The sequence below is a fragment of the Carassius auratus genome, unplaced genomic scaffold, assembly GCF_003368295.1.
Source record: "Carassius auratus strain Wakin unplaced genomic scaffold, ASM336829v1 scaf_tig00021008, whole genome shotgun sequence".
Lineage (NCBI taxonomy): Eukaryota > Metazoa > Chordata > Actinopteri > Cypriniformes > Cyprinidae > Carassius > Carassius auratus.
In genome coordinates, this window is record NW_020525078.1 from 118638 (window position 1) to 143936 (window position 25299).

The 25299-nt window shown below is 36.4% G+C and overlaps 2 protein-coding genes across 3 annotated transcripts in view; one reads left to right on the top strand and one right to left on the bottom strand.

Moving 5' to 3' along the window:
• Positions 1-7807, bottom strand: part of LOC113076699 (tuberin-like) — a 42299-nt gene extending 34492 nt beyond the window's left edge. Inside the window, exons 1-19 of one of the 2 annotated variants that reach the window (XM_026249380.1) lie at positions 7665-7807; positions 6544-6729; positions 6373-6459; positions 6184-6294; positions 5950-6097; positions 5597-5714; positions 5295-5343; positions 5085-5210; positions 4930-5003; positions 4675-4801; positions 4446-4589; positions 4225-4362; positions 3090-3193; positions 2925-3006; positions 2685-2840; positions 1996-2106; positions 1784-1906; positions 1568-1674; positions 50-185 (exon numbers count right to left, since the gene is read on the bottom strand). In XM_026249380.1, the coding sequence (XP_026105165.1) occupies positions 50-185; positions 1568-1674; positions 1784-1906; positions 1996-2106; positions 2685-2840; positions 2925-3006; positions 3090-3193; positions 4225-4362; positions 4446-4589; positions 4675-4801; positions 4930-5003; positions 5085-5210; positions 5295-5343; positions 5597-5714; positions 5950-6097; positions 6184-6294; positions 6373-6459; positions 6544-6678 (2076 nt within the window). In that variant the 5' untranslated portion in view covers positions 6679-6729; positions 7665-7807. Of the gene's footprint in view, positions 1-49; positions 186-1567; positions 1675-1783; positions 1907-1995; positions 2107-2684; positions 2841-2924; positions 3007-3089; positions 3194-4224; positions 4363-4445; positions 4590-4674; positions 4802-4929; positions 5004-5084; positions 5211-5294; positions 5344-5596; positions 5715-5949; positions 6098-6183; positions 6295-6372; positions 6460-6543; positions 6730-7664 lie in introns of those variants that run through there. The other variant, XM_026249381.1, reaches the window with a different exon arrangement.
• Positions 7808-10593: 2786 nt separating this feature from the next.
• Positions 10594-22658, top strand: LOC113076676 (Na(+)/H(+) exchange regulatory cofactor NHE-RF2). The gene is made up of 8 exons (XM_026249360.1): positions 10594-10970; positions 12039-12233; positions 14718-14905; positions 17527-17567; positions 17652-17923; positions 20312-20465; positions 20713-20927; positions 21401-22658. Exons 1-8 carry the CDS (start codon positions 10737-10739, stop codon positions 21614-21616), a joined length of 1515 nt encoding a protein of 504 aa, XP_026105145.1. The 5' UTR covers positions 10594-10736; the 3' UTR covers positions 21617-22658.
• Positions 22659-25299: the final 2641 nt, after the last annotated feature.

Below are 25299 nucleotides of genomic sequence, written 5' to 3' on the forward strand. Positions count from 1 at the left end.
GGAAGAGGATGTGAGCGATGTGTGTGTGTGTGTGTGTGTGTGTGTGTACCATCTTGAGGCACTCTAGCAGCACATTGAAGGCCAGGCTGTAGGGCAGATAGGCCGTGCGAATGGAGGAGGGCGGAGCCACCGGTGTGGGACTTCCTGTTGGGGACTTCTTATCTTGCACTTTCTTCTCCAACTCCCTGAAAACCAGACATCTGAGATTGAGTCAGTCTGAATGCTCTCCTTAATCATTTATACTTGATTTAATTCTGGTAGCAGATGTAGACATTTTAATGTATTAATACATGTTAATTAAATTTTATAATACACTTAAATATATTTATACTTTCTTTACATTTATAATAAATATAGTACTATAATCTGGATATCCTCTTTGATTTTTACTTACTTTAATATAAATAATAAGTGAGATTAAATGTGTATTTCATTTAAAAGTAATAATACATTTTAAAGGGTTATTCACCCAAAAATGAAAATTAGCACATAAATTACTCATCTTAAAGTCATCCAAGACTTTTTTCTTTCATACGAATCCAGTCAGAGTTATTTTAAAAATTGTTTTTGATCTTTGAAGCCGTTTGATGCAACATCAGCGAGTGTTGCACTGCATCGGTCCGTGAGAGGTTTAATAAAAAGCTCATCCATTTAAAAAAAAAAAAAAGTGTCATACACAGCCATTGTGTATGAAATGTGCTATATAAATAAACTTGCCTTGCCTTTTATGAACAAAAGCTTTAATTCAATTAAAAATATTTAAATGTAATAAATTCTGTCAATCTGAACATTCTCCTAAATAATTTCTAGTTTTAATATTAGTAAATTTAATAATAAATTAAAATGAATGTTTAATTCATTTAAGTGCAATTTTACATTTCAATTTAAATAAAATGTAAATACATTTATACTTCTAATATGTAGTGATAAATTTATTTAAATCTTATTTTTTAAAATTTTAATAAATGTATACTTCTTTTAATCATAAGACAAAATGAGACATTTAAGTTCAATTAAAATGTTATAGTACATTTAGTCAATCTAATTATCCTCCTTAACAGTTAATACTTAAATTAATATTAATAATAAATGTAAATCAATTCACATTTTATTTAAAACTTTTATAAAACATTTATCACTACTGTATAATACATCTATAAAACATGTATCACTACTATATACATTTATAATTTAAATGTAGCGCTGTCAAATGATTAATCACATCCAAAAAATAAAATTGTTTGCATAATATGTGTGTGTGTTCTGTGTATATTTATTATGTTTATATAAATACAAACAAATACAGTTTATATTTTGCAAATATTTACATAAATATACTTAAAATATAAAAACAAATTTAAGTACATGCGTGTGTGTGCGCGCATTTATATATAATAAATATACACAGTACAGACACATATTTTGACAACAAAAACTATTATCTTGAATGCGATTAATCTCAATTAATCATTTGACAGCACTATTTCAATTTGACATCATTTAACATCCTCCTCAATAAGTGTGCTTAATAAGAAACAGCACTAAACAGAGATGCTGGAGTTCTTACCCGACGTCACAGTGACAGTATGGGCTGAATCTCAGGACGCCATCTTTATTGGGGACACCCAGACGGTGAAGAGAGTCGGCCCTCATCATCAGTAAGAAATCAAACACCTGACACACAAACAATGAGAGAAACAACATGCTTAGCTTTTCTGAAGCCCAGCTGATTTGAGAAGGCTATGTGTTCTGAGTGTCTGACTAACTGGAGTCAAAGCCTGACCTTGAGGCGTATGGAGCTCCCGGCAGCACTGTAGTATCTGTTCTTGTAGTGAAGCTGCAGATGAGAGATCAGCAGCTCGTACACTCGGCTGGCATGACTGGCCGGCAGACTGTACAGTTTACTCTGAGAACACACACACACACACACAGCATCACTGGAGCGGACACGGAGAATGATCACCATCACACTGATGAGTGCAGGTGTTGTGATACCTGTAGGATGTCCAGCAGACCCAGGATAGCGGTGCGGACGTCCTCCATGGGAGACTCCACTGACAGCTCTCTCTCTCCCTCCAGAGAGCACGATAACGGACGAATAGCAACCTACAGGAGCACAGGAGAGGTGCACTCACACAAATCAGGTCTCGCACACTTGTATGGGGGTTTTACATCAAAATGTTGGATAAAAAAAAATAATAAAAAAAACAGCAAAATGTTGCAGAAATGTTTTCTAACTGTGAGGTTGATCATTTTTATTTAGGCATAAACTACGATGGAAACTATTAATAAACCCGTATTTTATTAATATTAATATATTAGATTACATACTATATAGATATTATATTAGATTAAATAATATATTTTAATAATTTTATACTTCTTACTTTAATAATACATTGATATATATATATGTGTATGTGTGTGTGTGTGTGTGTGTGTGTGAGATGAGATATATATATATATACACACACACAAACATTTAACAGCTCCATATTCCCTTAGTTATGTTTGAATAAATAAACTATTTCAGGGCTATATGAAGGACCTGCAGGAATGGTGGAAATCTAGATTCTAAATCTAATTCTAAATTCAATTTTTGGAATTTTCAATGTAAATTTCAAAGAAGAGAACAATGGAATGCCTGCGCTTCCGTTAGTGACATCATCGGCGAGCAGCGCTACCTTCTCGATGATGTCGAGCAGACTGCTGAAGTGATGCGTGCTGCAGCCCTCGGCCAGATCCACCAGCAGCTGTGTGGCCTGTTTCCTGACGGACAGATCTCGATCTTCAGCGATCTGACCCAGCTGAGGAATCACCACCACCTCGATCAGCTCCTCCTGGTCACACAGAGCACAGACCATCAAGAAAAACAACAGCGAGCCCACGAACACAAGGAAAGGCATGACTGCTACAGGACTGACCTCATAGAGCTGTCGGTTTGTGCTGAGCACGAAGGACAGGATGTGCAGGACCTTGATCCTGATCACAGTACGGCTCTCATTCCTGACACACAGAGAGAGAGAGAAGTGTTATTCCCAGGACTGGTTTAAAACAGGACTTCAGTGAATATGATGAACGATCCAGACCTGAAGAACTTCTCCATGAGTTTGAGCAGGTTCTGCAGCCACCCGTCTTTAGCCGGCTGAATGGACTGAGCTCTGTAGGAGATCAGCGTCAGCACAGACGCATCCTACAGGACAGATCACACCCAAATAATGCACTTCACTTAAACCAAACATCAAGAGTTTACTTACAAAAACAGATGTCTTTTTTATTTTTTCATTTTTCAAAAACCTTATTTATTGTTATATTTTTTATGTGTTAATTAGCTGTGTTTTTTTGTTATTTTTGAAACTAATCAAAATAACCCAACTTCAGTTTGATTGAAATTAATTGGAAAAAACATGAATTTTGTTTTTGCAAATGAACTCTTCGTATATTCTTCCTTTACACTGAATAATACATTTAGTCAATGACAATATCCTCCTTCATTTATAAATAACTTAATTGTATTATACATTTAAATAAATCTATACTACACTGAAATATAATAATATATTTTACATTTAATTCAATTTAAAAATAAAATTTAATTAGCAATAGATTTAAATACATTCATGCTTTCTTTCAATTCAGTAAATTCAGTCTCAATATCCTCTTTAATTTATACTAAATTGTAATTAATTTAAAGAAATACTTCATTTAAATGTAATAAATTGGTTAAATTTAAATACATTTATATAAATTTAGTCAATCTGAATATACTCCTTAATTTAATTTTAATAATGAATTTAAATAAATGTGTATTTTAATTTGATTTGAATGTCAAAATAAATTTAAACCCATTTTAATTTCTTTCAACTGAATACATTTTACGTCCTCCTAAATCTATACTAAACTTACTTTTAAAAATAAATTTAAACAAATCTATACTTCATTTAAATTGAATAAAACATTTTAATTTAAATAGATTTCTATTTTCATGAAATTTCGGAATATCCTTCTTAATGTATATTTAATAAATGTGTGCATCATTTAAATTAAATAATACATTTAATAACAAATTTAGTCATAATAATATCATCCTTAATTTACACTTAATTTAAATTGAATAATAAATCCTTGATTTAAAAGTAAATAAATAAATGAATCCATTGAAGCAGGGTGAATCAAGCAGACTGCTTCAGAAGAGGACAGCCGGACAGATCGAGTGAGACTCACGGGGCGTTTATCAGCACACTTCTCCACCAGGCTGAAGAATCTCTCCGAGGATCCGTGGAAGTCGTTCTGCTCGTACAGCTCCTCCACGGTGCTCAGTAATTCATAAACAATCACCTTCAGATCAGGGCTGCCCATCGTCTGCACACACCACATGTACGAAGAGCGTCAGGAGATAAACACTCGTGTAACATCTCAGTGTGTGTGTGTGTGTGTGTGTGTACCTGTATCTGCTGCAGGAGTCTCTCTACGATGGACAGCAGGATGTCCCACGTCACCACGTGCAGCTTTCGGCCGTACTTCTTGATGAGCCGCGTGATCGACAGCACGATCTCGTAGGACACCACCTCATTCGTGCTGTTCATGGCCTGGCCACAGAGGTCAGGGGTCAAACACCAGTAGGCATCACAATACATTTATAAAAACAGGAACTGATGGCAAACAAGCACACACCTTGTAGAAGGAGGGCAGGACCAGAGTGGGCGTGTTCTTGAGGGCAGGAAGTCTGTGAGCTCCCCACAGCGCCATCCCAACAAAAAACACAGCACCCCTGAGAAGAGCGGCGTCCTCACTGTACACCCTACACAAACACACACACACACCATGTTTGTTTCCAAGTATATAACTACTGTTACTGTTATATTTCTAGCCTACCGACTCTCTAAGCAATCACACATCTGTCTTCTGCGGTTATAAGTGCGTGTGTACCTCTCCTCCATGATTCGGCACATGGTGTATATGGCACTGTGACCCAGGTGAGTTCCCAGCACTTTACGCATTAACTACACACACAACGACAGAGATGTCAAAGCATGCACCATAAATGTGAGGTATATAACTCAGCTGAACACTTCTCTGTGTACCTTCCAGCAGGATTCACAGAACTCCTTCACGTTAACCGTTCGGCACAGAGTGATGATGAACACCGTCAGAGAGTCAGAGGGCAGGCAGTTATAACACACCACCGCGTCCAACACCTGCAGCGCAACCTACACACACACACACACACAGGGGTAAACAGATTCAGCCATCACTGCTTTAATCATAATCCTGAAAGACTGAGCCAATATTACCTCAATGTCTGTGGAGGAAGTCGTCCGGTTACACAGAAGGCAGATTTTCCTGTAAAAAACACATAGATGAAGTTATCAATGAGGCATTTATTTGAAGCGGAAATCTTTTGTAATATTATAAACGTCTTCACTGACACTTTTGATCAATTTAATGCACCGTTGCGGAGTAAAAGTAATCATTCTTCCGAAAACAGAGTCTAAAAGCGTCTGAACTGCAGTGTGTGTCTGTCTACAAGTCGAGATTCAAGCATTTAAGCGGACGCTTTCAAAAGGTAATGAGAGTTGTGAGCGTGTTTTCTTACTGGACCATGAGGGAGACGTTCTCATCCAGGTAGCAGGAGTTGAATTTGACCAAGTTCACGAGGACGTGCAGGAAATCTGACGACAGACCGATGTCCATCCACAGCAGAACAAACCGAGCTGAGAGAGAAAACACACAAACACGTATTACAATCTGCATATGATGCTACACAAACCATTCAGACATAGAAAAGCAGCTCAGGTATCTGTTAAATATCATCTTGGAGAAATAAAGTCATACAGGTGAACTGTAAAGCAGCTTCTTTCTTCTCTTGAACACAAAAGAGATGTGACAGACTTTCCCTTTTTAGGTGTACTGTCTCTTTAAGAACCCCAAAGCATGTGCGGACCGTACCGATCTCCTCCTCTAGGTAGGTGATGTCTTTCCCGTTCTCCGTGAGGGCCTTGAACACCTCCAGTCTCTCGGGCAGGTCTTCATTAGAGGGCTGATAGTCCAGAATGATCTTGAAGAAGTAGGCTCTTAGCGGACCCAAACGCTCGCCCTGCACCAGAAGATCAGGAGGAAAGTGTGAGTGGAGTTCGCCGCCACACACTGCGCTGTGTTTCATAAGGAGTTCAAAATGAGCACCTGTCCCTGTATAATGGCTCTGAGCAGCACCAGCACTGCATGACGGGCTTCAGGCGGCTGGTTAGGATGCATCAAGTCCTCCACGGCCTTCCACACGGCCTCCACCGCATGCTGAAACACACAAACACACACACACACTGTAGATCTGCTCATCTGCACGTGTTATAAGAGCAGGCAGATGCTCCTCACCTCCTCGAACTTCTTGGATTTGGCGAGTTCGCACACGTGGTTGATGACTCTGATCCGGTGGTGAAGGCCATACTCTGGACTGAGCTCCTGGATGATTGAAAGAGAGAGCGATTACTTGAGAAACACAAGGTCGTGGAGCACGGTGTGAATGATTGTCGGAGTGTTTCTGACCATCATGATGTCCAGCGTGATGATGAACTCGGACGGTTTGCTCTCGGTCTGTTTGCTGTGGGGCCGAGTCGGACCGAGGCCAAAGATCCCCTTGACCCGGTCCCGCAGAGACTCTTTACTGGGCTGTTTATTCATCCTCACTCCTGCGAGAGACCCTGAATGAGAGATACTTCAAACCTCCTGGAGCTGGAGAGCCAAAACAAAGCACAAAAGAGGGTCTGTAGGCTTAAATATAAATTAAATAGAAAAAGAAAAAATTATATATATTTATATTTATATATATATATATATATATATATATAATTTTTTTTTCATATTTGTAGATCTAGAATTGAAATAATTTTAGAATTACCTAAAATAATATACATATAAAATAATTGTAAAAATATATAATTTAAAAAATTCTGCTTACTATTTTTTTCACGTTTTAAAAAAATATTCTGCTATTATTAAGTCACTGGGGTTTTTTCTTTATTTATCCCCTACCACTGTTTTTCTGCTTTTTTGTTCTATCTTTAAAAAAAAAATTACAAATAAATCATAACCTCAGTATGTTTTAAAATATTCTGTTTTAAATATTCTACCTAGAAACATGATGACAGCCTAAGAGAATATGAATTAATGTTTTTATATTTCTCACGTAATTAAAGAAAGATTAGAAAGATGAAAGTGGGTCCCTGGGTCAGAAAAGATTGACAACTCCTTCTTTAATATGTATTTTGGGGTCTCTGTCTGTGGCATGTCATTCCTAGCACCTCAGCTCCTCAAGACCTTAAAACACTTCTACTAAACCACAAATCATTGTAGCATAAATAACAATCTGATATATCGTCTCTTTTGACATGAAAACATGGCAGGAAAACAATGCACATTAGTCAAACGTCTGACACCTCGTGACAGTCCACTTCAGTTCAGCCCATGCACAAAAAAAGCCAGCATTTAAAAATGCACCAATTGACTGTGACAGACACAATACTTGAAAGTAAACACGGCAAATAAACCGTGTAAATACACGCATATCTCCGATGTGGTCAAATAAACAAGACATAAATAAATAAATAAACCAGTATCAATCCATAAACAACATGGCAATGCAACACTCAAACATATTGTTAATTTACCGTCTGCGGATGATGGAGGTGGGATGATATCGAGAACATATGACTAAAAGATAAAACGGAATCTCTCCCGATTTATGCATTTATTTGTCACGCAGTGTGTCAGCCAACAGAATTGCCCCTGCGCTCACCAGCCCCCTTTACTGCCCCCCGGAAGTCATGCTGAACGTACGGGCATGCACTTCCTACAAAAACAAGTCACGTGACCACGAACTGCAGGGAATTGTAGTTCTGAAGCCTCGAACGCACGATCACTTCACAAGCGCTGGCGGTGTTACGAAACTACACGCGATGCCTCGCTTGTGAAACTGACGAGCCTGACTCATTCACGCGAATCGGTTCTTTCGAACAGTTCGCTATGGATGAACTCGTTCAAGGAATCGATTGATCAGTGATTCATCAGATCCATTCACTGCGATTCAGACATTTTATTGAAAAGATCCGGCTCAAAGAATGATTGATGAAGATGAAGAATGATGATAGGGATGTTGTATCCAAAAGGTTTGTTTTCTAGCAAAAACAGAGGTTATATTTGTGACATTAAGTCAGGTAATGTCATCTAATGTTGGCGCCAGGCCGGGATGTATGTGTTTTCATATTCAATCGTTTGACTGTAAGAATGAACTCTCCATATTTCACCGAATCAATAGCTGTATTAGACACTTGCGCGACTGAAACTAAGGTGAAAAGTGATGTAAATAGAGGAATGGCTCAAGGGCTCAGATCAGAAGATGGTCCTCAGAAAGTAAAAGCAGAAGTTCACGAACAGAGTATTTCAGAAACACATGCAGAAACTCCTACAGGTTAGGCCAACTACGCAGGTGTAACTACATTTACTTAAAAACATTGAATGTCATTTCATAAAATGTACTACTAATTAACAGTATTTTATTTTGTACAGAGACTTTGTCAAGTTGCAATAACACAACCATAAAAATCATAGTAAAAGAAATGGACACAGTGACCCCATTGGATTCACAAAACAGAGTTTCCTTGGCTGTGTTTGGGATCATTGTCTTAATGAAATGTCCGCCCTTGTTTAATTTTTCCACTCATCTTTCCTTCAGTTTTTTCTTCATCAATAGAGCCTTGCGTGATGGTGAGCGTGGATACTGGCCATGGTGGTTGAGTGCATTACTTATTTTACTTTTTATTTTCTTTTAAACAATTATACGTGTTGGTTCCTGGTCTTTTTGAAGCTCTCCACTCATGATTCTTGGCTCTTGGACAGCTCTTCTGATAATTATTTTGACACCTCTGTCAGAAATCTTGCGAGTAGCACTTGGTCATGGCAGGTTTATGGTGAAATGTTGTTCTTTCCACGTCCAGATTATTACCCCAACAGTGCTCACTAGGACATTCAGAAGTATAGAAATCCTTCCTTAAACAATACGGTTGTTTTGGTCTTGAGAAAGAGATGAGATCATGAGATGTTTCTTGTGTGACACGTTGGTCATGAGAAACAGCCATCAGTTGAGACTGAAGCAGCTAATATTATTTCCTCTGACAAGGGGCAGGATTGCTTTCTAATTACTGATAGATTTTGGCTGATGTCTTGGCTTTCTATGCCTTTTTGCACCTCCCTTTCTTCATTTGTTCAATAATTTTTCCTTTTGTCATTCTACTTTATATCACAGAACATAATTTCTGAACTTATTTGTATTGTTTTCTTTCTATGAATGTATTACTTGGGTTGTTACCGACATCTAGTGAATATTTCATGTCAACAGCACCTTTAGAAATATATTTACTGAGGAAAATGGTGATACTTTACCCGATGTGTGTATATAGTATACTTGTATTAAATATTAATATTTACTCACCTGGTGCTCACCTGGTTAATTAAAGGTTATATATATATATATATATATATATATATATATATAGTGCATATAAGTGTACTACATTCATATTCATTGGGTATGTATTATTTACGTATATTAATACGTTGTATTAAATTTTAGTTTAATATATTTTAATATATAATTTGTTCCAGTGATGCAAAGCAGAATTTTCTGCATCATTACTCCAGTCTTCAGCGTCACGTGATCGTTCAGAAATCAGTCTAATATGCTGATTTGCTGCTCAAGAAACATCTCAGATTATTTATCATCAGTTTTGCTGCCTAATATTTTGGGGAATTAATAGTTTTTTCTAGGCAGTAATCTCATGCTGTTGCATTTTGAAAACAGCCTGATTTAATTCAAGCCAGGGCTGTTTTTATCAACACTAGAGGGCAGAACGGCCAATAAATGTGTTTACTTGAGCAGTTTTTTTACTGTATTTTTACTGTTTTCCATCTAATTGTTTAATTTGAAGGTGTGGGCGATCTGGCCTGTTTTAAATGCAGAGGGTGATATATTATATATAGTCGATCCTCACTGCTCAGGTCAGTCGTGTTTGTGTTACTGAATCAGTGTGGATTCGATGAGCTGATCCCAGATCTGTCCATAAAACACACGTGAAGAGGAAATGTTCCGCGTGGATATCTGTGACTTATCCAACATCTGATCTCTCCAATCCTGTCTCTCTCACACACACGCACACACTCACACACACACTTTACAGTTCCTCCGGTCCTCTTCCACTCGTTCAGTTCTCGCACTCGCGCACTTGATGCTGAACTCAGAGCCACGTTATTACTGATTGATTAGATTATTATAGATTATAAGAAGAAGAAGAATCGGTGAGAACGCTTGTGGGGTGCGTGCCTGAGGTTCGTGGGATGAAGAGAGTCATTTTGTGGAAGACACACTCGAGTAAAGATCTATTTTTAACAGAAATTGAAGTAAACATTTTTGTAACATGCGGGATTTTCTGAAACAAACGGATCGGACACGGATTTAGGCGATGCGTTCGGTTTAAAGCGCTTATTTGGGTATTACTATTTAGCTTGTTTTTTATTAATATTTTTCATTTATAATACTGAATTAGTAATACAAATAATTTGATTTTGCACCGTTATGTTTATTCTCTTACTATTTAAATGACTAAAAAACGACGCTTGCAGACTCAGCATCCTCGAAAACTTGAATAAAGCTGATGATAATATAGAGCAGGCTGTTTCTGCGGGATATGACGGACACTCCGGAGAGAGAGATCCTGGAGCGGGAGCTCCGGCCACGGCTCTGTTATTTGACTAAAGGAGACCGCGGCTACGGATTTCATCTGCACGGGGAACGCAACCGAGGAGCGCAGCTCGTCCGCAGGATCGAGCCGGGCTCCCCAGCGGACCTGTCCGGTCTCAGGTCCGGCGACCGGGTGGTGGAGGTGAACGGAGAGAACGTGGAGGGAGAGACGCATCAGCAGGTAACGAGAGAGAGAGAACCTGTCGGACACTGACAGGGATGTGTCTCACTGAGCTGCCTATCCAGACAGCGTTTCTGGCATTTCAAATCATTGGAACGTTCCAAATGCACACGAAAGTTCCAAAAACGCGCAGAGCTGTCTATACAGGGACCTCACCATGTTTTGAGACACAGACAGTGTGTTATATTCAACACTGAGGTGACAGCGTTCATGTGTATTTGTTTAAGATTGTATTATTGTTTGATGATGTTAAGAAAACACTGCAGTCTCGCCTCTACGAAACTTTCCCCTCCACCCTTACAAACCCCACCGTGGAAACCATAGTTAGCCTGTTACTACTGTAGACCACTGGTAAACCACTGTAAAACGCTGCAGTGCGTTTACTTTTTGCTGTAGTGTCTAATGCCGCCTTAAAACATTTCTATATAAAAGTAGCCTACTGTATTACAATAGTAGTCTACTACAGTAAATATATCAAATAATGACATATTCATACTATGACATTTATATGGTAAGGAGTTGTTTCACAAGGGACGTGGTGATATAAAAGTGAAGAAAAAATATATTTCAATGCCCAGAGAAACTACAAACTCAAAACTTGAGTTTTCTTGCCAAACGTACACATTCAAAACTTATGCATTCCAACTTAATCTGTGCATGATCGGGCTTGAAAGCGTCCCCCTTGATAAACGTCTGATTCATGTGCAAAACTTTTGCATTCCCCTGATAAACTCCAACATTACGTGCCAATCTTTAGCGTTCCCCTGATAAACTTTGCATGCAAAGCTTTTGCATTCCACAATAAACCTTTCGTTCACGTAGCCTGCACAGCTTTTGCGTCCCAATGAAAAACTTTTCGTTCACGTCCAAAAATGTTGCACTCCCCCAGTAAACTTTGTGTTTGTGCGCAAGTGGTTTGTATTCCCCAATAAACTTTGCATTCACGCAAAGAAAAAGTCAAAATTCCGATAAACTTTGCGTTTGCTTGCAAAATGTATATTGTATCATGTTCCAACATCGCATGGTACTTTGTGCATGTTTTAGTGAGTGTTTGGTTCTGTGTCTCAGGTTGTGCAGAGGATCTTGGAGGTGGAGCACCGCACCAGGCTGCTGGTGGTGGACCGGGTCACCGATGAGTTCCTGAAGTTTCACGGTCTGCCGTGTACAGAGGACAGGGCGATTGAGATGGGCTCTCTGTCCTCTCGCTCCTCCACCACTCCTCCATACAGCAGACAGAGCTCAGAGAGCATTCTCATTAATAAGGTGAGAAGATCTCTCAGTTGAGTGCTTGCACCTGTTTAAGCTAAACATCCCATCACTATCACACTGTGCTGCTGGTTTCTGGATAGATGGAAACATGACTCAACATGGCATATAGTGGCCATACTGTCTCTTTCACTGTATAAAAACTTCCCTCATATTGGAGACTCCATGAGAGGAAGTCAAGGAGGAAATGCAGTCAGAGAGCAGCAGGGTGCTATATTTAGATCCTACTGTATGAATAAACAAGGTTGGGAATCAAGAATTCAAAACCATTACATTTAAAAGAAAACAAATACCTAGATCCAAGTGGTTCAATGCGTTAATGGTTGTGAAATGACTGCATTCTTCTGCTAAAATGATTTCATGCAAAATAATAGAAAGATAATAAATAAATGACACCTCTTTTAACCCTGTTTTCATCTCTGACTGCACGTGACAGCAAACAGTGTATTCTAAGAAATGGCAATTTATTATTTTCTAAAAGTTACCAGAATTGTATGTTTAAAAATTAATTATTTAAGGGTTAATATTTCATTTAAAAATGAAATTTCTGTCACAATTTACTCAACGTTTTTCACAATGTTGTTCCAAACCTATATGTTTTTTATTCTTCTGTTGAACACAAAAAAATATATTTTAAGCAATGTTGCAGTTTCTGTCAAGAAAATGTTTGTTACCAACATTCTTCAAAATATCTTTGTGTTCAACAGAAAATAGAAACTCATACAGGTTTTGAACAACAGGTCATTTTCATGTTTAGGTAACAATACCTTTAATTTATCATGCTCAGGGGCCAAGAGAAAATTAAAACTATCACAAATTATAACTAACCCAAGCACATGAAGCAATTCGGGTAGCATGACGTATGAGGTCAGAGTTGTGCATGTATAATTAATAAATAAAATTAAGTCTGAATAACGTCAAATCAGTGGATATGTATCATTTGATATTAGCTATAGTCAAATTAGGCACATGAACATAGATGGGTTATGTGACTTTTTTGAAATCCAAAACCATGCAAAGCAGGGTAATTAAAATAAACATTAACAAAATGTTTACTAAATATATATATATATATATATATATATATATATATATATATATATATATATATATAGAGGATATCAATGATAAAATTACTCCAATGCAAAGAACATCACATGAGTCAAGTTAAATGTGGCTTCACACACAACAAGAATAACCTGATCCCAGTGTGTTTCATGCAGTGAACATGTAAGACAAACACTCAGTCTATAGATATATATAAAAATATTGAATTTGAGGACAATCAGAGGTCAACCATGGCTAAGATTACAGTGTTTGATGGGTGTGCACCTGCTTGGAGCTGTCTAAGCTCTTTACAGACCTGCATGTGTCCAGGTGAGGTCAGGTGAGGTCAGGTGACACCAGGATCAGCACACCACAAGAGACCTGTAAACAATATAATCCAGAGATGGTCAGCTCGCAGTCATGTTATGTCATGTTTTATTATTAGCTGCAGTGGGATTCAATCCAACAACCCTCTAACAGTATTAGAGAGCAACAAAAAGTAACAAAGTGTTTGCATTCCAGGTTTCTCATTTCTTTTATAAAAATTTAAGTGTAAGGCTGTGTACATGACTTTCAACCTGAGGATGAGTCAACAGAGTCGACAGAATTCACTTTTATTTCTATTCAGTCAAAGGATATTAAAAGTTGTTTTTATTTTGTTGTGTCATCTAGCAACCAGGTGCTTATTTCTGTGAAAATGTGTTTCATTTTGAAAACTTGATAGCTCCGCCCCCTAATTCACGAACATGTTATGCAACAGGCACCTCCCCCAGCATGATCTGACACGCCCCCTTCCTGGTGATTGGCTGCAAGTATGTTTTGGTCTACAGTACTATTAACTTTCCACAGTGTTTCTCAGAAATCGTTCACAGAGCTTTTAAGCCATTTCTGTGTTAATAAATCTGACTCTTAATTCTGATTGGATGAGCTGCGTTCGCAACCATGAATAACCTGTAGTTTTGCTAACTAACTAAACTACTTGGTGGAACGGTTGTTGATTATTATTAATATTACTGAATGAGTGTATCAAGTTTCACCATAATGCTGCTGTCTTCATTAAATAAAAGCAAGAAGCCACTTGGGTCTCATAATAGAGTGATTTTACCACAGTTAAGGGAGTTTCAAAAACACCCATTGCTTGTAGTAAAATCACTGTAACAGACAACCTCTTATGGTTTATTGCTTTAATTTGATTTTATAGCTATATTTAGATCTTTTTGACTATTGCACCAGTGTGGAGAGTGATAACGTCTACCGAATAGACGGCTAGTTTGACTGTGGTTTTAAATTATGAGTAGGTTGTTTCATGGCCAACAACAGTTTCAAAGCAGCTTCCACAAGCAGAACACAAACAATACTGGCACTGAAAGAAGAGAAAAATTGACCACAGCTGTTCATGTTGAGCTGAATGTGTACTTCACTGTCTTCTGGTAGAGTCCCAGCATCACTGGAGGAGTGATGAACAGCTCTCCGCTCTACAGAGCTCATGTCCATCTGCCGTCACCCGCTTTACACAAGACCGAAACAGAGGCTGAACCCTTCACCAAACTCACCGCAGAGCCTGAACCCGAGTGTGAGCTCAGCACTGACCTCAGCGGATCACAGACCAGCACTCAGGTGAGGTTAGGCAGCAGGGGAATCATAATGAGATTCCTATGAGTATACTGTACCGGTTTAGGCTGCATCAAAATTACAGTAATACTGTGAAATATTATTACAATTTAAAATAACCGTTTTCTGTTTGAATGTATTTTAAAATGTAATTTGTTCCTGTGATGCAAAGCTGTATTTTCAGCATCATTCCTCCAGTCTTCAGAGTCACATGATCTTCAGAAATCATTATCATATGCTGATTTGATGTTCAAGTACAGATGTGCTGCTTCATATTTTTTATATATTTTTTTCTTTAATGCCTTGAAAGTTCAAAATAACAGCATTTATTAGAAATAGATTAATAACATTAAATATAAATGCCTTCACTATCAATTGAATGCATCCTTGCATTATTTCAATTTAATTTGATCAATCTAATGCAGCCTTTCTGATTATAAGTATCAATTTCTTATTTTATTATTATTATTATTCATTTTCATTCAATTCTTACTGACCCTGACCCATGACTTTTCAGCGGTACTGTATATGGAAGTCTTAAAGGTACAGTAGCAAAATCAGCTTGTTTATTAGAATTAATTATGAGACTTACATCATATACAGTAAAATATATGCTTTATTAACATGTAAAGGAGGTAAAAATGGCTTGTAAAGCTTTTTTTGCAGAGCAGGTGGACAAAAGGGAACATCAATTGCTAAAAATAAATAAATAATAATAATAATAGATGACCCCTTTAAGTGAAACTTCATTTGCATCTCTCTTGTTGTCCTCATCCTCTCTTTCTCTCTACGTCCTTAATTCTCATTTATCTGCTTTGTGTTCTCACTCTCTGCTGCTGGGTGTCTGAGTTCAGGGTATTTTTCCAGAATTCAGTGTGTGTGTGTGTGTGTGTGTGTGCGTGCTAGATTAGATTAGATTAAGTGGCGTCTCAGTCTCAGGATCTGAAGCACATGTGTGTGTGTAAGGCACTGTACCCAATGGGACACAAACAGACACCACCCTTGTATTGTCTTAGAACAGGAAGTGACATGGTGTCTCACAGAATGTCCCTTATTCCTGCTGGGCGTGTTTCACTTCTTGGAGGAAATGAGCCAATGGTCATGCACACGGCCCAGGGTCGTGCATGTATCGAATCATACGGCATATGATAACAGACAGGATGGTTCCTTTGTCTTTGGCCAGAAACATTGCACAAATGCAGACGTGAATGGGTGACAAAGATATTGCAAGAATGCAATCTTGTTGTGCGTGTATTTTTATTGGCGGCAACAAACATACGTAATCAAGTGGGTGATAGTTTACTTCAAATTTCTGTGTCATTAAACCAGATCTGTTATTATTAAGCCACTAATTGAGCTGAATGAGAAACTGAATGTAGAAGAAGAAAACGGACTGTTTATATTGACGTGCTCTGGGGCCCCCCTGTGGCAACACTGAGAATGCAACACCTCAACGTAGCTTATCTATTTTATTAGTGGAATGCAATTTTTGTATAATAATATTCAGTATCATAATATTGTTTATGCATTTTAATAAAAACAAAAAGATTATTTTAGTGAAATAAATTAGCCTAAATGATTACATAACAAATTTGTAATGTAACGGGAGACAGTTATACCAAAAAATATATGTAGTTAAATCAAAAAAAAATTTTTTCTTCTTGTGCAAATCACTTGTCAAAACGAAGAAAAAATAAATAAAAGCACTGAAGTTGTGTATTTAATTGAGATATGTGAGCACAGATGATTGCATAAAAGTTTTGTCATTTAGTAGAAAACAGTTTTACCATTAAATCTTCATGATTACAGATGCAGAACATTTCTGAAACTTGGAAAATTGGGGAATTTTTGGAAAGTTTCCACCCCTTTGCAACCATATTTATGATTAAATTACAATTATTGTTAATTGTAAAACATAAGTGCAACTGTGTATTTAAGTGAGATAAATGATTGCGTAAAATGTGTAATGTAATGTGGGACAGTGTTATCATTAATAACATTTTGTAACAATTTGAGTAGTTTGTAAAAATTAATAAAAATGACTGCAACTATTTGATAGATGGAGTGTTTATAACTGCATTAACGTAGTACTTGGACAGCTCTTCTAATATGAAATATGTTGTTTGTGACTATTCGTTTCTTAATGAACACTGATGAATTTGGACATTTGGCTAAACTGCATAAAGTCTGACCTAATGCATCTTATTCTGGCCAAGAACTGTCCACTTTGATTGGAAAATGATCATCAACATTTAAAATGGTCACTTGCTGTTTTTATGCAAAAATAAATACGTAAAAAATATTAATGGTGCAGCTGCCTCTGTGAACTGTCATACAGGAAACACCAGAACAATTTAGGAAAATCTTTCTTAATGACTGTTTGATGAAGTTTTGTAATAATATAAATACACATTGAGTAAATGCACATAATATAAGCTAAACAAAATATGGTAAACGAATAACTTTCTCTATATTCCTCTCATTTATTTCACTCTGGAAATTAAAGGGACCGTTCAACCAAAAAACAGCTGATGAATGACATAGTATGGAGAAATACCATAGAAGTCAATGGAGTACCGTCAGATGTTTGGTCCACAACATTCTTTTAAATATCTTCTTTTGTGTTCAACAGTAGAAAGAAACTCAGACAGATTTGGTACAACTTGAGGATGAGTAGCCTAAATGATGACAGAATATTCATTTCTGGGTGAGCTATCTCTTTAAACGGCTCATCAGCTAATGTTGGAGCTAAAACAGTCAGTTTTCCTGGTCTGTTGACCTACATACTTCTTCTGGAGTTCATTGCTGTTCTTGCGTTCCTGTTCTCTCTCCAGGAGGAGACGGTGTTGGAGGAGGATGAGGTAACGATGGACCTGCGTCCGCGCTTGTGTCACATGACCCTCGGCGAGCAGGGCTACGGTTTTAACCTGCACTGTAAGAAGTCTGGCTCGGGTCAGTTCATCCGCTCGGTGGACCCCGACTCTCCGGCGGAGCGCGCGGGACTGAGGCCCAGAGACCGGCTCATCGAGGTGATGGCACGGGATTACAGCAGTATCCATCACATCTGATTAACAGCACTGGATCAGATTAGATTCGACTCTCTGGAGAGATGCAGATTACACTAATGAAGAGAGAGAAACCACCCGCCTCGCCAGAGTGTGTGTGTGTGTGTGTGTGTGTGTGATGCCGTCACAGATCTGTCCTAATGGATTTAATTTTCGATCATTCTGTAATTATCAAAGACAGATCAGTAATTATGACTGACAGTGTTTAATTCACTCAGCAGTGTTTGTCTCTCAATGCATTTGAATATCATTAAAAACACTTGTTTATAGTCAATTATTAACTTGAGGCACCACCTCAAAAACTTTCAAACATTTTTACTAGTGCTGTCAAACAATTAATCATGAGTAATCGCATCCAAAATAAAAGTCTTGTGTGTGTGTGTGTGTGTGTGTATATATATACACAAATATATATATATATATATATATATATACAAACACGTGCATGTATGTATTTAAGAAAAATATGTTGTTAATAAACATTTATAAACAATATAAATTATGTGAACATAAATATAAACGTTAATATTTTCAAAATATATACTGTATGTGTGTGTCATACATGCATAATAAATATACACATTACACACACATATGTAAACAAAACGTTTATTCTGGATGCAATTAATCGTGACATTTACATTAAATTTCAAGAATTTTCACACCACAAATGGTCGAGCTCCAAAAGTTATGTAACAGCAATAATAATAATTCAATAATATAGTATATTATCAATTAATTCAAATGATAAATTATTATTATGAATGTATTTATTATTAGCATCATGTGCTTTCCTGTAGCTCAAACATTATGGCGCTGGCAACAGTAAGGCCATAACTAATCTGTAATTCTAATTATTAGAACTAATTTCAAAATCTAATTTAATAAAAAAAAAAAAAAAAAACTGCAGTACAAAGTGACATTAGGAGGAAAACATGGCACTTCATGATGAATATTCCTCAGAAGTGTAATGATGTGGTTCTGATGCACTTTAGAAAGTCATCGACAAACCTTTATTATTTGGCATAGCCTCAGACTTCCCCATGGATTACATCAGTTTCTGTGCTTGACCTCCAAACTCTGTTATCAGACAGAGACAGCTGGAGAAACAGAGAAAAATGACAGATGAAAGATGGTTATGTGAGGCTTCCTCAAAGAGAGGAAGAGGAAGAGGAAGAGGAAGTAACCCGGCCTCACACTCCACCTGCTGGACAAAAACTGAGAGAACGATATAAATATAATTTCATTTAATATTATTATAGATTCTGTTAAATTATAAAATATTTATTATATTATAATAAACAAATATAATCAACACTCTTATAAATAGTGCAGTATAACAATATTTAAATGTATTACTATGTAAATGAATATAATAAATAGATAATATAGTAAAGTATAAAAATTGTAAATGATATTGTTTTATTGAGTTGTTTGTTCAACCTCTCTTCAATTTCTCTTTGTTTTAAAGTATTGAGACAAATGATATACATAATTTAATTACATTTAATATATAACATATTTATTTAATTAGAATAATATTATGCTTTATTTAATATAACATAATATTGTATTTCTTACATTGTAATATAATAAATAAATGTAGTCATTAATAAAATAATAATAATTTAGTTCACTATAATAATATATTTATTATATTATGGTTTTATTTAATATAAAAAATTACTATAAAGAAATACTTTATATATTTTATATAGTATCAAAATAGTATTGTATATAATATAATAAATACATGTAAGTATTAATATATTAAATAATATTAATATAATGTTATATTACTATGAAATATTAAAATAATATTGTTTTATTATTATATTTTATAATAAATAAACAGTTAATCATATAAAAATAAATCAGAAATAAAATACAAAATATTTAAATAAAGTGTATCTAAGTAATAGTGAAAATGTATTATATTGTAATATAATAAATAAATTAATCTTTAATATTCGGGATTTGGGGGAATGGGTTGTTACAGCAAAAATAGAAAGAAGGGAAAAGTAATATTTACTGTTTTATTGTATGATGTTTTTACTTCAATAATAATAATATAAATAATATTAAATATAATAGTAGAACAGATAACAATAGTGTATTTGTATGATATATTAAATAAATTAATTAAAATATAGTAGTGAAATTTGTGTTGTTTTATCTAGAGCTGTATATAGGTTCAGTCTCTTGTTTTTATTTTAGGTGTAGCTTGAGTTGCATGCATTGGGGTTTAATTAAGGCCTAAATTGAAATCCTGTGATCTGTACAGTATAGAAAGTGTGCAGTAGTTAGTATTCAGTCCAAGTCAGCTCTGTGCTCTGTCTGTCATGTATGCAGGTGAACGACAGGAGCATCGAGGGCCTGTGTCACGCCGAGGTGGTGGCATTGATCAGAGCGGGCGGCACAGACACACGTCTGCTGGTGGTGGATCCCGACACAGACGAGCTCTTCAGCCGACTGCGCATCAAGCCCACATCTATTCATCTTAAAGGTACAGTACGTGTTTCATCATAGACAGGATATTGATAGACTTTTCCTATATGTGTCCTGGGAGTTCTGGGAAAGTCCACAGAAGGAAACCAAATGGGAAAGATGATATTTAAATGCTTTGTATTTACTTAACCTATGCAAAACATAGACGATGCTTCATGCAAACATTAGTAGCGTTCAGTGCACTTAGAAACTAGCTCTAATTCATAAATAGGTGACGTGTCAGTAATTATCTTTCTGTCAAACAGAGGACTGTGTGGATGGGCCGATCATAGAGAGTCCTGTGTCTTCTTCACCGGTCCCAGACACCCCCAAGATCTCTCCACCAATCAGCAACATCACACGGACTGACCCACCAATCAGCAACGGCTCGCCAAGACACGAGAGTCACAGAAGCTCCTCCTCTCGATCCATGTTTTTAGAGACGAGCGCTGAAATCAGCAGCTTTGACACCAGCAACAAGGTGTGTGCCAGGAACAATGCGTTTATATATGATTAATTAAATAATAGTAATAGTAATTATTGTTGGTAGCTAACAATCATATGTTAATATGGTATAGTATTACTTAAAACGTAAAACATGTTGAAATTTGTGTCAATATGTCATGAATAGAGCGCAGCGGGGGGGTGTTGTCCCATGCTGTGCCACATCCAGTGTATTTATGTGTGGGACAGAGCTATCAAAATAGGGGCGAGACCGTTTTGGGGTAGGGGTGTGTTTGTTTTGGTGATTTCAAATGTTAGCATTAGCCACCAAGAAATGCTAAAAGCCGCCTTTAAATACATACATGGATGTGCGTGTATTTATATAAACATAATAAAAATACACAGTACATACACATATATTATGTAAACAAAAACTTTTATTTTGGATGTGATTAATCACAATTAATCGTTTGACAGCACTAAAATAAACCTTGTGTTGTTTTTCCACAGCTCACAGATTCTGACCATCACTCCATCGATGACGGCCCTAAACCAAACCCAGGTGTGAACTCTGAGGAGAAGCGTCTAGATCCGTTCTGGGAGAGCGGACTGCATCTGAGTCTGACCGCGGCCGAGGCCAAGCAGAGAGCCCGCGCCAAGCGGCCCAACAAGAGAGCGCCCCCTATGGACTGGAGGAAGAAACAGCAAATCTTCAGCAACTTCTGAGCAGCCACACATCAGAAAGCTCACCTCAGACCTGGAGAGACACCACCAACACACACAGACTCCTCCAAAGACATGCTTAGGCCAGATTAGATCCACCTCCAACAATGCAATCATTTTATAGGTTCAGCTAAGCTTAATTTGGCATTTTGTTGTTAGTAAGTGTTTCACATTCAGCCAGTTGGTTGTTTTACCCAATAATGCACAACTTCACTGCCATCGCATTTCTACTCTTCCTGAAATACAACAGCAGTTCCCACAAAGCAGACAATTAGAAAGGAATGGAAAGAGAGTAAGAAAATGTCATTGCAACGCAGGAACGGTAAGAAGGAAAGACATTCTGAAGGAAAGGTGAGAAGAAAGTGAACTAAAGATGCCAAGTGTAAATCAAGCTGAGAAGCCAAAGGTTGTAGGTTCAAACCCGTGAAGAAAGAAGTTACGGATCTTGAACCATTAGAGAAAATGCACAGTAAGTTGTGTTGGTTGACAATGAATGATCAGAAGAAAAGGAAGAGATCCCAGATGGCCTGTCCATCTTCATGCTAGTGTATTCCTCACAACATTCACTCTCAGCAGAAATAACTACACTTAACAAAAATATTGATGACATCCTCCACTGGACAGATTTTCATCCAATCAGACACTCTCTTGAATTAGCATATTGGCTAATGTCTGTTTTTTTAAAAGGACAAACTCCTCAATATGTCCCAAGCTAAAAGAATATTTATGTATTTATTTTCTTGCCATGTTCTCATAAATGCTGGTTTGACATTTCTAAATTATATTTAATATTGAGTATTTATAGACCTTATAGTTCAGGATGTCATTATCATCTTATTCTAGATCAATGTTAACAAGTCTGTTCGAGCAGTGAACCTCAACTGTTTCTGACCGCAGTCTCAAAAATCAAAAGTGAAACGATGTCTTAAAGAATACACTTACACATGTACAGAACTCCTAGCTATTAATAATTAATGACATAATTGTGTATATTACATCTAATATATTTACAAATGAGGCATGTTGTTTTAGGTCAATTAATGTATATGAGTCATTCTACACAAATGTCCACTTTTGGTATGGCAAGATGTCTTAAAATGTATTTATTTTTCTAACATTTAAGCTTAGACCACATTATATATTACCTTTTGACATGAATGACAGCTCAATTATTTTTCCATCTCCCCTTCTTTTTGTAACTGGGGTTCTTTGGCAATATTTTGAAATATTATTCAGTTTTTTTTAGCACATGTAGTCTGAGTTACAGAAAAATAATAATAATGTGTTTTATTTATTTTATTCAGGTTTCCTCATAAATATTCAGGAAATAGGAAAAAGTAAGTCAAGTGATGTCATCTGTGTAATTTATTTTCTTTATTTATTTTTTTTGTTAAATGGTAGCACTACTTTCAGTATATAATTTATCATATTTATTTGCCATTTTGTTTTTTAAATGTCATTTACATCATATATATTTGATACCTATAAATACATTATTGCATTTTAAATGGCAGAAAAACCTGTTTTGACCTAAAAATAAAGCACTTTCTGTGCAGACGAGCCAGACGAACTCTTTATAACTGATTCAAGAACAAATATTGCCACATTGATGGCTCAAGAAGGTGCTGTTGTTCAAATAACATATTGTTTCATTTTTAAATATCAAGAAATTAGAGTGTTAACCAAGTGTAATTTTTCTGTAAAGACAGAAAAATGGATATTTCCATTGAATGACTCGTATAAACTGTTCTTGTCGTCCTTATCTTATGCATGCGCGCTTTCTCATGTACTGGGCTCGCCCTCACACACGTATTAAGTCAAATAAACAGAGTATTTCAGACAGAAGTTGTCTTTAAAGTCTCGTGTGATGCTGACGCGGTGCAACCTGGCAGTCTCTCTGAGGGCGCAGTTCTTCTGTCGGCCGCTAGAGACACACACTGTACTTCACTGCATGACTGAGGAGATAATGGCGGGAAATTATCCACTATAACCCTCCAGAGCATTTGTGAAGTATGTTTTACCTGTTATATATGCAGACAGATAGATGTTTCTCTTTAGTCATGGGTTCATTGTGTTTTAGATGAGTTTCTCTGATAGTTCAGGTAAAGTGAGTGTCTTTGGATGATTTCCCATCGTCTTATCTTACCCTTTATGATCTCTTCATAATTACTTCCGAGTCCTGTTCTCTTCCACTTTCATTATGAAGGAGTTTTACTTTTCACAAGACTGTGATGCTGTTTAATGGTAATCATCAGTATCACAAATTCTCAAGTTTATATATATATATATATATATATATATATATATATATATATATGTGTGTGTGTGTGTGTGTGTGTGTGTGTACATTTATAAAAGTAAACTTTGTAGTTTATATTTAAACCTTTGTATCAAAGATTTCTTTGACATCATTTTCTTCTGAATGCCATTATCAGTCTCCCTCAATGTTATTTTATTGAAAGTTATGAAAACACTATCTGGAGTTTTCCTTTTGATATTTGAGCAAATAGCAATGAAAATATATATATGTGTTGTTGTTGTAGTAATCTTCCATTCACTGCTCATGAAGTTAACTATTGACAACTTATGCTGCTGAGAAAGCCGGAAATGTGAAAAAGGTCTGTGAATCCAGATCCGTATTGTTATTTTAACTGACTCACGGTGAACTGATTCTCAACGCTGTAATTCACTCAAGTTAAACTGTAAAGTGTGATCAATACTGTGAATGATTAAAGGGATAGTTGATGAAAATTCTGACCCTCATCTTGTTCCAAACCTGTATGAGTTGCTTTCTTAGTTGAACAAAAAAAATATTTTGAAGATTGCTAGTAATGAAATAGTTGGTGGTTGCCTTTGACTTCCATAGTACTTATTTTCCTACTATGGAAGTCAATGGAAACCACCAACTGTTTCATTACTAGCAATCTTCAAAATATCTTATTTTATGTTCAACTAATAAAGCTTAGTAGAACATGAGGGAACAACATGAGGGTAAGTAAATTAAGTCAGAATTTTCATTTTTGGGTGAACTATCCCTTTAATATTATCAAGATTTATATGATTAATACTTATAATTTCATAAATAATCCAGTTGATTTTGTTGTTAACAACTTGAAATAGTACCACACACCTATATACTATGTACTGATCATTCACTCTGTTCGCGATTTCCCAAAGCTAAATGAAATCTTACATTTGTTTTTAGTTGTTTACCAATATTCAGAGACTTTAAACAAAAAATACACATATTTCATGCGCTGTGCTCGTGTTGTCCCACTTGGTGAGTTCAGCCAATTAATTACATTTAATATCAGGTAAATTGGGTCATTATAATGTAAGTGAACTATTTATTAAAAAACAAATGAACCAAGTGTTTTGTGTACGATAGTGTATACACACACAGCAGTGTTCCTGATGGTTCTGGTGTTTCTCTTGCTGATCAGTTTCTTCCTCTTTTCAGTTGGTTTAGTTCCAGCCCTCACTTTAATAAAGCCTACAGTAACACCACACACACACACACACACACACACACTAACATCTCACCTTCTCTCACGCTACTGTTGCCCTACACACAGTTCTCACTCGGCTATCGTCACAAAACAAACTTTCCTGCAAAACAAACTCAGGGTTAAAGTTCACACTCTCTGTGAAGACCACCAGTCTGTGACAACATGTGCTTTAGTATT

Coding starts and splice junctions, on each gene's coding strand:
- LOC113076676 (XM_026249360.1), top strand. CDS start 10,737: ATGACGGACACTCCGGAGAGAGAGATCCTGGAGCGGGAGCTCCGGCCA. Junction 17,924..20,311: donor CCAGAGACCGGCTCATCGAG/GTGATGGCACGG, acceptor TCATGTATGCAG/GTGAACGACAGGAGCATCGA. Junction 20,466..20,712: donor CACATCTATTCATCTTAAAG/GTACAGTACGTG, acceptor TCTGTCAAACAG/AGGACTGTGTGGATGGGCCG.